Below are 10,223 nucleotides of genomic sequence, written 5' to 3' on the forward strand. Positions count from 1 at the left end.
AGCATGGAATAGATTGTATAATTTGCTGTTAGCTAGGTATAGTATTATGAGCCACAATTAAAGTCTTGTGACACTCATGCCAGGCGGCAGGCGTTATTGTTGTTGTTGTCGAGTTTCCGCGGGCCGATTGCTTTGGGCCGGGCCTGGTCAAAGTCCAGGGCCGTTTTTTAGTCCCAGTCCGTCCCTGCTCATCTGCAAATCAGTATGTGAATTCATCCAATGAGAGTTGCACACTTGTAGAATATTTTCTCACAAATATCTTGTATATTTTTCTAGCACAAACACAAGTACATAACTACAGCTGCGACGAATCTCAAACACTGTTTTTCGCTTTCAAGTGACAAGTTTCGCGCGCTCTCCCTTTTGCACCATATATCTCGTTAAATGTGGAGCAAAACTGACTTGTGCATCTGTAGAGGCAGTGGGCGGAGCCTACATTAATATTCATGAGTTTCCCGGGCATGCGTGTGCAACTGCTCATTCTAGTTCACTCAGAGGTTCACTCCTCGTTTCTCAGCAGGTTTAATGGGTTATTTCAAAAAAAGGTGTGTTTGTGGAAGATAAAAAAAAGTCTACAAGTTTGCAACTCTTAAAACATTTCTCTCTGTGACTTCAAATTTACTGATACACATGTGTGGCTATTCTCTACAACTACACATTCCACTGTCACAGGCGTTCAGAAGTATTGCACCAAATATACCTTCATAGTTTTCTAAGTAGTGTTTATTGAAACCTTTTGCCACAACAAAAACAACAAGAACCAAATAATACGAGAATAAATTGCCTAAAATATAATATTAAAGGGCCTATATGTAAGGATTTTCATGTGTAAGGACTCAGAAAGTTTTTGCAAGAAAAATCAAAATGTGACTTTTACCCGCTCTTCCAAGAGCCTCTCTTCCGTTCTATGACACATGAAACAGAGAACAAAAAAAGAACGTCACTGTGTTGAATCACGTTCAGTCTCTTTTTTTTTTCTATAGAAAAAGGTACTTACTGCTCTGGGACCTTTCAGTTTCATCGAACATTTGAACATCATCCACTACAAAGACAGACACACATTATTGACTTACATTGTGAGATTTCTCAGAATAAATGTATGAAGACGGTGTTATTTCACCTTTGTTAAATATTCTGCCCATGTGCTCTTCACAGACTTCATCCAGTTGGCTTTTCAGCTCTGAGAGAGATTGTTCTAATTTCTCAAATGTCAGGTTATGAACATCTTTGAATGAATTGTATTGTAAAATTCCAGAAGAGAAAGGGTAATTCTGCAATTGTAAGAAAAAAAAGTGTTACAAAATCAACAGTGCCGAATTTCATTAAAAATAACCATTCTCTAAATATTTTTTTCACCACCTGGAAGAAATAAACGTGATCCTCAGTATGTAAAAGGGGCTCCAGTTTACTATTCTGCTTTAGTAGTTTAACGATCTCCTGGCGCAGTCTCTGTATGTGACTCTCTGCATCTCGCACTTCCTTGTTCTCCTGAGCTCTGATCTTCTCTCTCACCTCGGCTCGCATGTTCTGAATGGAGCGGATGATCTCGGTGAAGATTCGGTCACTGTTCTCCACTGCTGCCTGTGCAGAGCGCTGTCACAACACACACAACACTTGGTCAAACTTCTGACACATTGTACCAGGAAACATTATACATGCAAAACATTTGTAAAAATAGAACACCTCGCCAAGGTCCCATTAGTTAGGTGTTCAAGCACGAAGTGCTGAAAACCTATTGTAATTGCTATTTGAAAACAAAACAAAACAAAACCCTAAAAACGCATCGTGCAGCCCAAACCATAAGGCCTAGAGACTTGAAACCTGGCCAGGTGGTAGGGCCTCAGTTTGGGGAGAACCTATCAGAGCATGACCCCGATTGGCCCATAGGTGGCGCTACAGCAACCAAAAGTACTAAATTGCTCATAGCTCCTAGACCGTTTGACCTAGAGACGGACAAGATGCATATCTCGGATTCTCGATTTGAGCAAACAAACATTTGTTATGGCCAATTTTGTCCAAAACCTACTTTTGCGAACTAGTCCCTGTTTTTTGCCTGATCGGAACCAGACCAGTCTAGGACAATTCTCTGGACTCTAGATCAATAATTATTGAAAAAAAGTTGAACTTTGCCATTTGGTTCATTATAGGGCTGCAACAAACGATTATTTTGATAATCGATTAATCTAACGATTATTAGAACGATTAATCGACTAATCGTCGATTATTTCGCAGACTAATCAGTAAGTTTGGAACGATTATTCAGCTTTTCCAATTAGTTAAAACATTGAGTTATACATATTCTAACTATAATATAAAAAAAGAAAATCACTTCAGCTTTTGAAATAGTTGTTTTAATGAACTTTGAGCCAACTAAACAGGTCATTCTCTTTAAGTTTTCAGATTTCGGTCCAACTCAAATCACACACAAATGCTCTCTAAGCATTGTTTAATAGGCCCACTGCTTTTCTTAGAACTGAAACAGAAAAAGGGACATTTACTTCAGGACACAAAGAATGGTAAAATATTAATCTGCAAACAATTATTATAATTATAAAATTACAATCTTTTTTTACATGACAATTGAGCTGACAGAGACGTTCTCATTCACCTTTTAATTTATAGTATGATAAAGTAACTGCCATGATATTCTTCCTATGTCATAGGAAGGATATAACATCTCGTTTTGTAAGTCTTTATGATTATTGAACAAAATACAGGCAAGTGATAAGACTATAATAATACCTAATATACTAATAGTGTTACAATAATAAAAAACAGCCCTGACTCCTAAGCTCGATCAAGCTTTATTCTATACAAAATAAGTCATCACATTACTGTAATTATATTACTATTGATAATATTATTACTATTATTAGTAGTAGTATTGCATTCTCTAATAAAGAGAGATTTACCGCTGGTTAGTAAGCTCCAGCTGGAGAAGACACTTCTCACCGGCTCCTCTTTTGCCGGGATGTTTCCTCTTGCACTCCAACATGCATGTTGTGCTCCCGTGAAAATTGCACACGACAGCATTCTTGATTTGAAGTTTTGTGAAACTTTCCCAAACCTAAACCTTGCTAGTTCGGATTCGTTTGCACTGTCATAATCATAGACAGTAAAAGAAATGGACAGAGCGATCTCATTGGAACTCAGTTGAGACAGTTGAAGCCCACTTTTAGCGATTTTTGAGAACTTCCGTTCCTGACGCGCAGACTCAGACCGACTCAAACTAAGCTTGATGACGTGAGCAACCTGTCTGACAGACGTTACTCTTCTAGTAGCTGTGCGTGAAAATTGCCAACGTTAATCTTGCAGAGACGGGGAACTTGAGCAAAGAGTCCTTTATCGTGAGTGAGCAGGAGTAAGTATTCCGTTGCTTTTATGGACTCATTATCTATGGGCTTCTCTCTTGACGGGACGTCCCCCCGATTGCCTGCGAGCTTCTCCTCCTGTCTGTACGGTAATTTCTGTACAGCGCGACAGAGAGTCGAGTGGTTATGACGCAATCGTTAGCCTATTTTTACTAAAACTGTTTCTACGGGGCCATAATGTAACATAGAAGGCAATGGAGCCATTTATACATTGTCGTGTTTCTTTATAAATAAATAATGGACAAATGGAGTCTTTAAACGCCTCAGATGTAAAGTTATTCGCTGTCAAAGTGACGCCAAAATGAATGGTAGTCAATGGAAATGCTAACGCAAGTGAAGTTCTGCTACAAGATGGCGGTACCCGGCCGGCTTCAACTTCCGGTCGATGGATTACCCCCTTGGTCATAATTCGCGCTGTTTTCTCTTCTACCGCAATAGCATTTGTAAGGGCTGCACTACACTCTAGCGCTGCAGCGCCGTAGCGGTCAAATCGCGGGATTGCAGGCCCTTACATTAGGTCACGTGAGATCAAACGACTACTCGACAACAAAGATATTTTTCGAAAAAATTTTATTGTCAACGTTGTCGACAACGTCGACTAATCGTTGCAGCCCTAGTTCATTATAACAGGATCATTTATAAAAAGGGGCGTGTCAAAACACACTCAAAAGCCTATAAATCATTAATAAAAACTCAGAACTTCACAAAAATTGGTGAGCATATGTGACATAACATTATGAACATGCATGCAAAGTTTTATGGAGATCGGACAATAGGTGGCGCTATAACTGTTGAAAAGCTTTAAAACCATGTATTTCTCATGGTAAATTGCCTGTATTGGCTGTAAATGGTGTGTTCCATCTATGATCATATAATATTTATATCATAATGTTCAAAATCAGTGCAGTACAATTCTCTGGACTCTCTAGATAAATAATTATCAGAAAAGGCATAACTTCTTCATTTGGATGGCTATAATAGGGTCACTTCAATATGTAGCCTTGACCAAGAAAGCCTATATCTCTTCAATGAATGCTCAGATCTTCTTAAAAACAAGTCAGAACATGTGACTCTAAATAAGATAAGAAATAATGCATCTATAACAGTTAAAAAGGTGAAAATTATAACATAATGGCATATTAAGCCAATAAGTGGTATTCTACTGCCCCCTGCTGTTTAAAATAGTCATTTTGTCATGTTACTAACTAATAATATTCTATAAATCACTATTTTAACATTTACACTCACATTTTGTCAAAATTCATCTATTGAAGCATTGTGTCACGGACAAATGTTAATCCTGAATGAGACAAAGTTCAAATCACTTTATCTACAACAGAATGTGTGTGTGTAGTCCCATGTTTCTGAATAAATCCTGAATAATCTGATTAATAGCTTGCAAAGACATATATTTTAATGGTCTATAAGCATTTCATATATTTTCATAATGACTTGCGTGTGTGTGTGTGTGTGTGTGTGTGTGTCTAGATATGAATGCAAAAGCACATGTGAAAGACTTTATTAATAAGTAGAGTGGCCAGCAGAGGGCAGTAGAAGACCACTTATTGGCTCACTTTCATTTTAACAGCCTTGAGTTTCAACAATTCTGTACTAAAGCAAACCAGTTTTTCCATGTTAACTGCATTATCCATGCTTACTATAAAATCCATTATATAACAATTACTATTATAACACAATCATATTTTGTCAGAGTGTAACACTTTATTTGTACTGACACATGCTAGATGCATGGTAAATCATACTAGAACGCAGTAAATCATGGTAAACAATGGTAAATCATGCTAGAACAGGGTAAATCATGTAAAGCATACTACAACATGGAATATCATGGTAAAACTATGGTAAATCATGCTAGATTCATGGTAAATCATACCAGAGCGTGGTAAATCATGGTAAACGATGGTAAATTATGCTACAACAGGGTAAATCATGTAAAGCATACTAGAACATTGTGAATCATGCTAGATTCATGGTAAATCATACTAGAACATGGTAAATCATGGTAAAACTATGGTGAATCATGCTAGATTCGTGGTAAATCATACTAGAACATGGTAAATCATGGTAAAACTATGGTGAATCATGCTAGATTCGTGGTAAATCATACTAGAACATGGTAAATCATGGTAAAACTATGGTGAATCATGCTAGATTCATGGTAAATCATACCAGAGCGTGGTAAATCATGGTAAACGATGGTAAATTATGCTACAACAGGGTAAATCATGTAAAGCATACTAGAACATTGTGAATCATGCTAGATTCATGGTAAATCATACTAGAACATGGTTAATCATGGTAAAACTATGGTAAATCATGCTAGTATCATGGTAAATCATGGTAAACGGTTTTCCATCTATTATGTCAGTGGTTAAATGCTTGCTAAATGTCTTTAATGCTTATGTGCTAAAAGGGCTTAACTGCTTGAACACCGCTAAATGCTGCTTGCAGCTTTAATTAACATTAGTTAATGCATTAACTAAGAGAGCAATACATTTGTTATAGAATGTATTAATCTTTGTTAACCTTATCCTTTATAGGCAGGATCATAAGGCAAGCCATTCATAGGTCCTACAAAGCGAATACAGTGGCACTTCATGTATATGGAAATGTTGCTGTTTGTTTCAGTAAGTGATCAAGGTTTTATTTTATCCAATACAGTGTTACAGACACAAACAAATCTTCAAATTCTATCCTATTGACAGTTTTTCAACTTTTTTTAGAACAGTAGATATAGACTAGCGTGGTTAAAACCAGACCATTCTCAGTTGTAACGGAGTTATGGTCTGGCAAAGCATCATAGACAAATCATTTCCAGAGGGGCGTCACCAACGGACGTCGCGGATAGACCTAAACCCAATCAGACCGATGAAGGAGATGACGTATGCAGAGCGGCAGAAAAACATCTCCGAGTGTTGTTCTTTGCTCGGTTTTTAACAAAAAGGAAACGTTCAAATCGCTTAAAACAGACGCGATAGCTGATTGGAACGAGTGATGTTCGACGGCGGCATCCATCTTTGTAATGTAGGCTACAAAATCTGCTTCAAAATCCCAGCGCTGTCGTCATCGTGTAAAGCCTGCCCCAACGTTTCTGATTGGTGCCTCGATTTCGGCGGATTGGAAATAGGCTTGAATGAGCTCTTTGCCAGACTAACTTTCAGAGCAAATCTAAATTTGCCAGAAGTTGTCTGGGTTTTCCCAGGCTAGATATAGACAGGAAACAATGGGAGAGGTGAGAGGAACAGGACCGCGAGCCGGAGCTCAAACTCGGCCATCCGAGGCACAGCTGCGGCATGTGGCACAAGGCCTAAACTTCTTATTCAACCGGCGCAACTCTATTGTTACTATTTATTTGTTATAGGAACTTGCCTCATCTTTTTCAAACCCTTATATATATATATAGTTGTCAAATCACACTTAGGCCACATCCCCACAAAGCCAGAGCTTTCCCTATCTGATCTTTTTTCCTTTCGTTCTAACAAAGATTCCGTAAACAGCGTCGTCTCAAGAAATAACTGCGTACACGAAACCACTGAAACCGACTCAAAATGATGTAGTATATATGCCACACCAGTATGTGGCGCCTTAAAGGGATAGTTCACCCAAAAATGAAAATTAACCCATGATTAAGTCACCCTGAAGCCATCCTAGGTGTATACGACATTCTTCTTTCAGACAAATACAATCGGAGTTATATTAAAAATATGTCCTGGCTCTTCCAAGCTTTATAATCTAGTCAATGAAAGAATAATGTCATATACACCTAGGATGGTTTGAGGGTCAATAAATCATGGGTTTATTTTCATTTTCGGGCGAACTATCCCTTTAAGGCTGATTTATACTTCTGCGTCGGACCTACTCCGGATCCTCTACGCTGTAGACTAAGCGTCGGTTTTCATTTATACTTCTGCGCCGTTGTCCGCGCTGACGTTGTGGAAGAAATTTAATGTTCTGTTTGCATTTTCTTATGTTAATCGAATCCTAGAAAAAGTATGGTAATTAGATTTAAGGTAATAAAATGCACGAGGATTACATGTGAAGTCACATGCTTCTCTGCTACATTGATAGAGAAAATAACTGTTGTTAACCCTTATCAATGTATATTATGTGTAGAACCTTTTGTATACGTGGCTTGACAAAAAGACTAATGTATGACCGAGGGCCTCCACTTGTGGGTAGGATATGATAAACAAGTCTAAGTGTTAGTTATGGCTGAGACATATCTTCATTTAGCCCAGAGAAATAACCTTGGGGGAGTCAGGGCTATAAAGGAAGGATGCCCTCCTCTCATTGTTGCACTCTGCAGCCACTCTGTATGACTGTATGATTGCTGACCTTTCCTTGCAAGGGAATAAGTTATCTTTAAAGACAGTTTGTACATGCATGCCTCTTATTCAGTGATAGAAAATTGTTGTATCCACAACCACAACAATTACACATGCAGCATGTGAAACCCGAGGGAGGGGTTCTAGCAGACCAATCACAGCGCCTGCTGTCCACTTAGAATTGACGCGTTACATTTTTGGAGAGGTGCACGTCAGGGTACGCCGTAGGCCACGCGTGCTACACACAGCCTATGATGTAGCTACGGCGTGAGTTAGATCCAGAAGTATAAATTTAGCTTTAGTCCTACCTTATGAGAGACCACAGCTTCCTTAAACTTCTGAACCTCCTTGCCCATGTTGTAGTTTTTCTGAATTAAATACTTCTTTATTATTTTCAGTTGCTCCTGTGAATGAATTTGCAATCAATAAGAATCCTGTTAAGAAACTTAAAATAACAAAATAAAATCAGCTGTTGAATGGAATCAAAATATTTGCATCTGTGCAGGATTTTGTTCCATTCTTGCAATAAAAATAGCTTCCTTCATCTAATTTTTACTAATTTGCTACATATTCTTACAAACAAGATATTCTTATATCTCAATTATTTATCATAGAAGATAGTTTAAATTTGACTTGAAAGACTTGAGGTCTTACCTGTTTTTTTGGCATTTCAGCTGCAGCTGAGACTGTCTTATGTCCACTGTGCTGATTCCCCATACAAACTACACAAATACACTTCTTGTCATTGTAGCAGTAAACCTCCAGTGCTTTATGATGGTGAGGGCAGATCTGCTGCTGTAGATTTGGGGAAGCTTTGACCAGCTTGTGCTTTTTAAAAGCTTCAGATTCATGATGAGGTTGGATGTGAGTTGGGCAGTAAGAAGCCATACAAACCAAACAAGACTGGATGGCTTTTACTTTTATTCCTTTGCAAACATCACACGTCACGTCTCCAGGTCCAGCTTGATCTTCCTGCTTCATTCCCCCTAAAATATCAGCCAGTACAGTGCTTCTGCTGAGTGCTGGTCTTTGGTTGAATGTTATCCTGCATGTAGGGCAGCTGTAAACGCCTCTATGATCCTCCTGGTCCCAGCAGCTCTTAATACAGTCCATGCAGAAACTGTGCCCACAAGATGTAGTCACTGGATCCTTAAGCAGATTCAGACAGATCGGACAGTTTAAAGGATTTTCAGTATCAAAGAGAGAGTCTGCCATTTTGGTGCTTTCAAGTTGTCTGCCGTGTTTGTCAGGTTCTCCCAGTATTGGTAAAAGGTATTTTGTGTAGACCTACAACACAACAATTAAAACAATATGGAGTTAATTTTGTGCCATAATTAAAGGGTCATGAAACCCCCTCTTTCAGCTCAAGTCTAGCTCACAATCTTTTTGAAAAATGCAACTTAAATGGGCGTGGATGGCTGTGAGAAGGGGTGTGGTAAGGCCATCACTGTCATCGCCAGTATCCCATGCATATCGACTGTCACTAAAAGCAGTGGTAAAACGTGAGGAAATGCTAGATTTTTTTTTATAGCTGGCAAAGTTAAAGTCTAATGAAATACGACACTTTATTATTGTCCTTTCAAAAGTAACTGAATGCCCTGCTATATTAGCCTAGTAAGCCTACAGAAATCGTAATTCTACTGAGAACATATTAATGTAGGCTGCATGTATAATTATAATGTCATTATAAAATATATAGTTGTTTATAGACACTATACATATATTTGAAAATTATTAATTTTCCGCTTAAAAAAAAAAAAGTTCCGTGCATAGCCTAGATCTACGTTCCCCACTGAACCCCCATAATAAAGATGGCTCTGTGGAGGTGGATGACTTCTCATTTTAGACACACACACACACACACACACACACACACACACACCTCTGAAGGGATAGAAAAGTCCTCGGGACTTGGTGCCGCATCACTCGCAAGATGCAACCTGCATTGGTTGTTAACAAGGCGAAGTCCACCATTCTCCAATTCTCGAAGCTCAAAAATGTTTGCGGCACACACGTTTAGATGTGTCCGTGGTTGATGGAAAACCAACCGCCCAGAGCCAGAGTCTAGCCCGGGCAGCATCGCGGGGAAACATTCAACCCAATTGGACTTTTGCACCACGAAAACAAACACTTGCGTGCGTCCCATGATTGCCTCTCTCATCTACTAAGCGATATCACAGTTTGACATGTCTGTCACTGGAAAGATCCACGTGGTGTCATGAATAATTAAGAGACGTGTCTTTTCATAGGATATGAAAACTCATTAATAATTATGAGACACCGATGAGTCATCAACGCACTATACTGTGCACTGCCACGTCACAGCCTGCGATGAAGATTTTAAACCCGGAAGACGAAAATAGTGGAAAGAAACTAAAATTTAACCATTTTCACCCTACTATTAAATCTAACAGATGCTAACATTGTCTTCATCTGCTTTGCAAAGGAAAACTCGACTCGCAAACAAACAGAAAGCAATGTGCAAGTACAACGGTCAATTTGAGTG

General features: G+C 38.7%; 1 protein-coding gene across 1 annotated transcript; it reads right to left on the reverse strand.

Annotated features, from left to right (window-relative positions):
- Nucleotides 1–873: 873 nt before the first annotated feature.
- On the reverse strand, nucleotides 874–9,003 carry LOC130085038 (E3 ubiquitin-protein ligase TRIM47-like). Its single transcript, XM_056250590.1, has 6 exons — nucleotides 8,372–9,003; nucleotides 8,026–8,121; nucleotides 1,360–1,593; nucleotides 1,121–1,271; nucleotides 998–1,042; nucleotides 874–905 (listed from the first exon to the last, which is right to left on the reverse strand). The coding sequence occupies exons 1-6, from the start codon at nucleotides 8,930–8,932 to the stop codon at nucleotides 874–876; spliced, it is 1,119 nt and encodes a 372-aa protein (XP_056106565.1). The 5' UTR covers nucleotides 8,933–9,003.
- Nucleotides 9,004–10,223: the final 1,220 nt, after the last annotated feature.

This window comes from Rhinichthys klamathensis, unplaced genomic scaffold, assembly GCF_029890125.1.
Source record: "Rhinichthys klamathensis goyatoka isolate OS25496 unplaced genomic scaffold, OSU_Roscu_1.1 h1tg000072l_1, whole genome shotgun sequence".
NCBI classification, from domain to species: domain Eukaryota; kingdom Metazoa; phylum Chordata; class Actinopteri; order Cypriniformes; family Leuciscidae; genus Rhinichthys; species Rhinichthys klamathensis.

What these genes read in the sequence shown, in the direction of transcription:
- LOC130085038 (XM_056250590.1), bottom strand. Translation starts at nt 8,932, where the DNA reads ATGGCAGACTCTCTCTTTGATACTGAAAATCCTTTAAACTGTCCGATC. An exon ending in AAGCTGTGGTCTCTCATAAG is followed by an intron (nt 1,594 to 8,025) that starts GTAGGACTAAAG and finishes GTGTTGTGACAG; the next exon opens with CGCTCTGCACAGGCAGCAGT. An exon ending in AACTGAAAGGTCCCAGAGCA is followed by an intron (nt 906 to 997) that starts GTAAGTACCTTT and finishes CATGTGTCATAG; the next exon opens with AACGGAAGAGAGGCTCTTGG.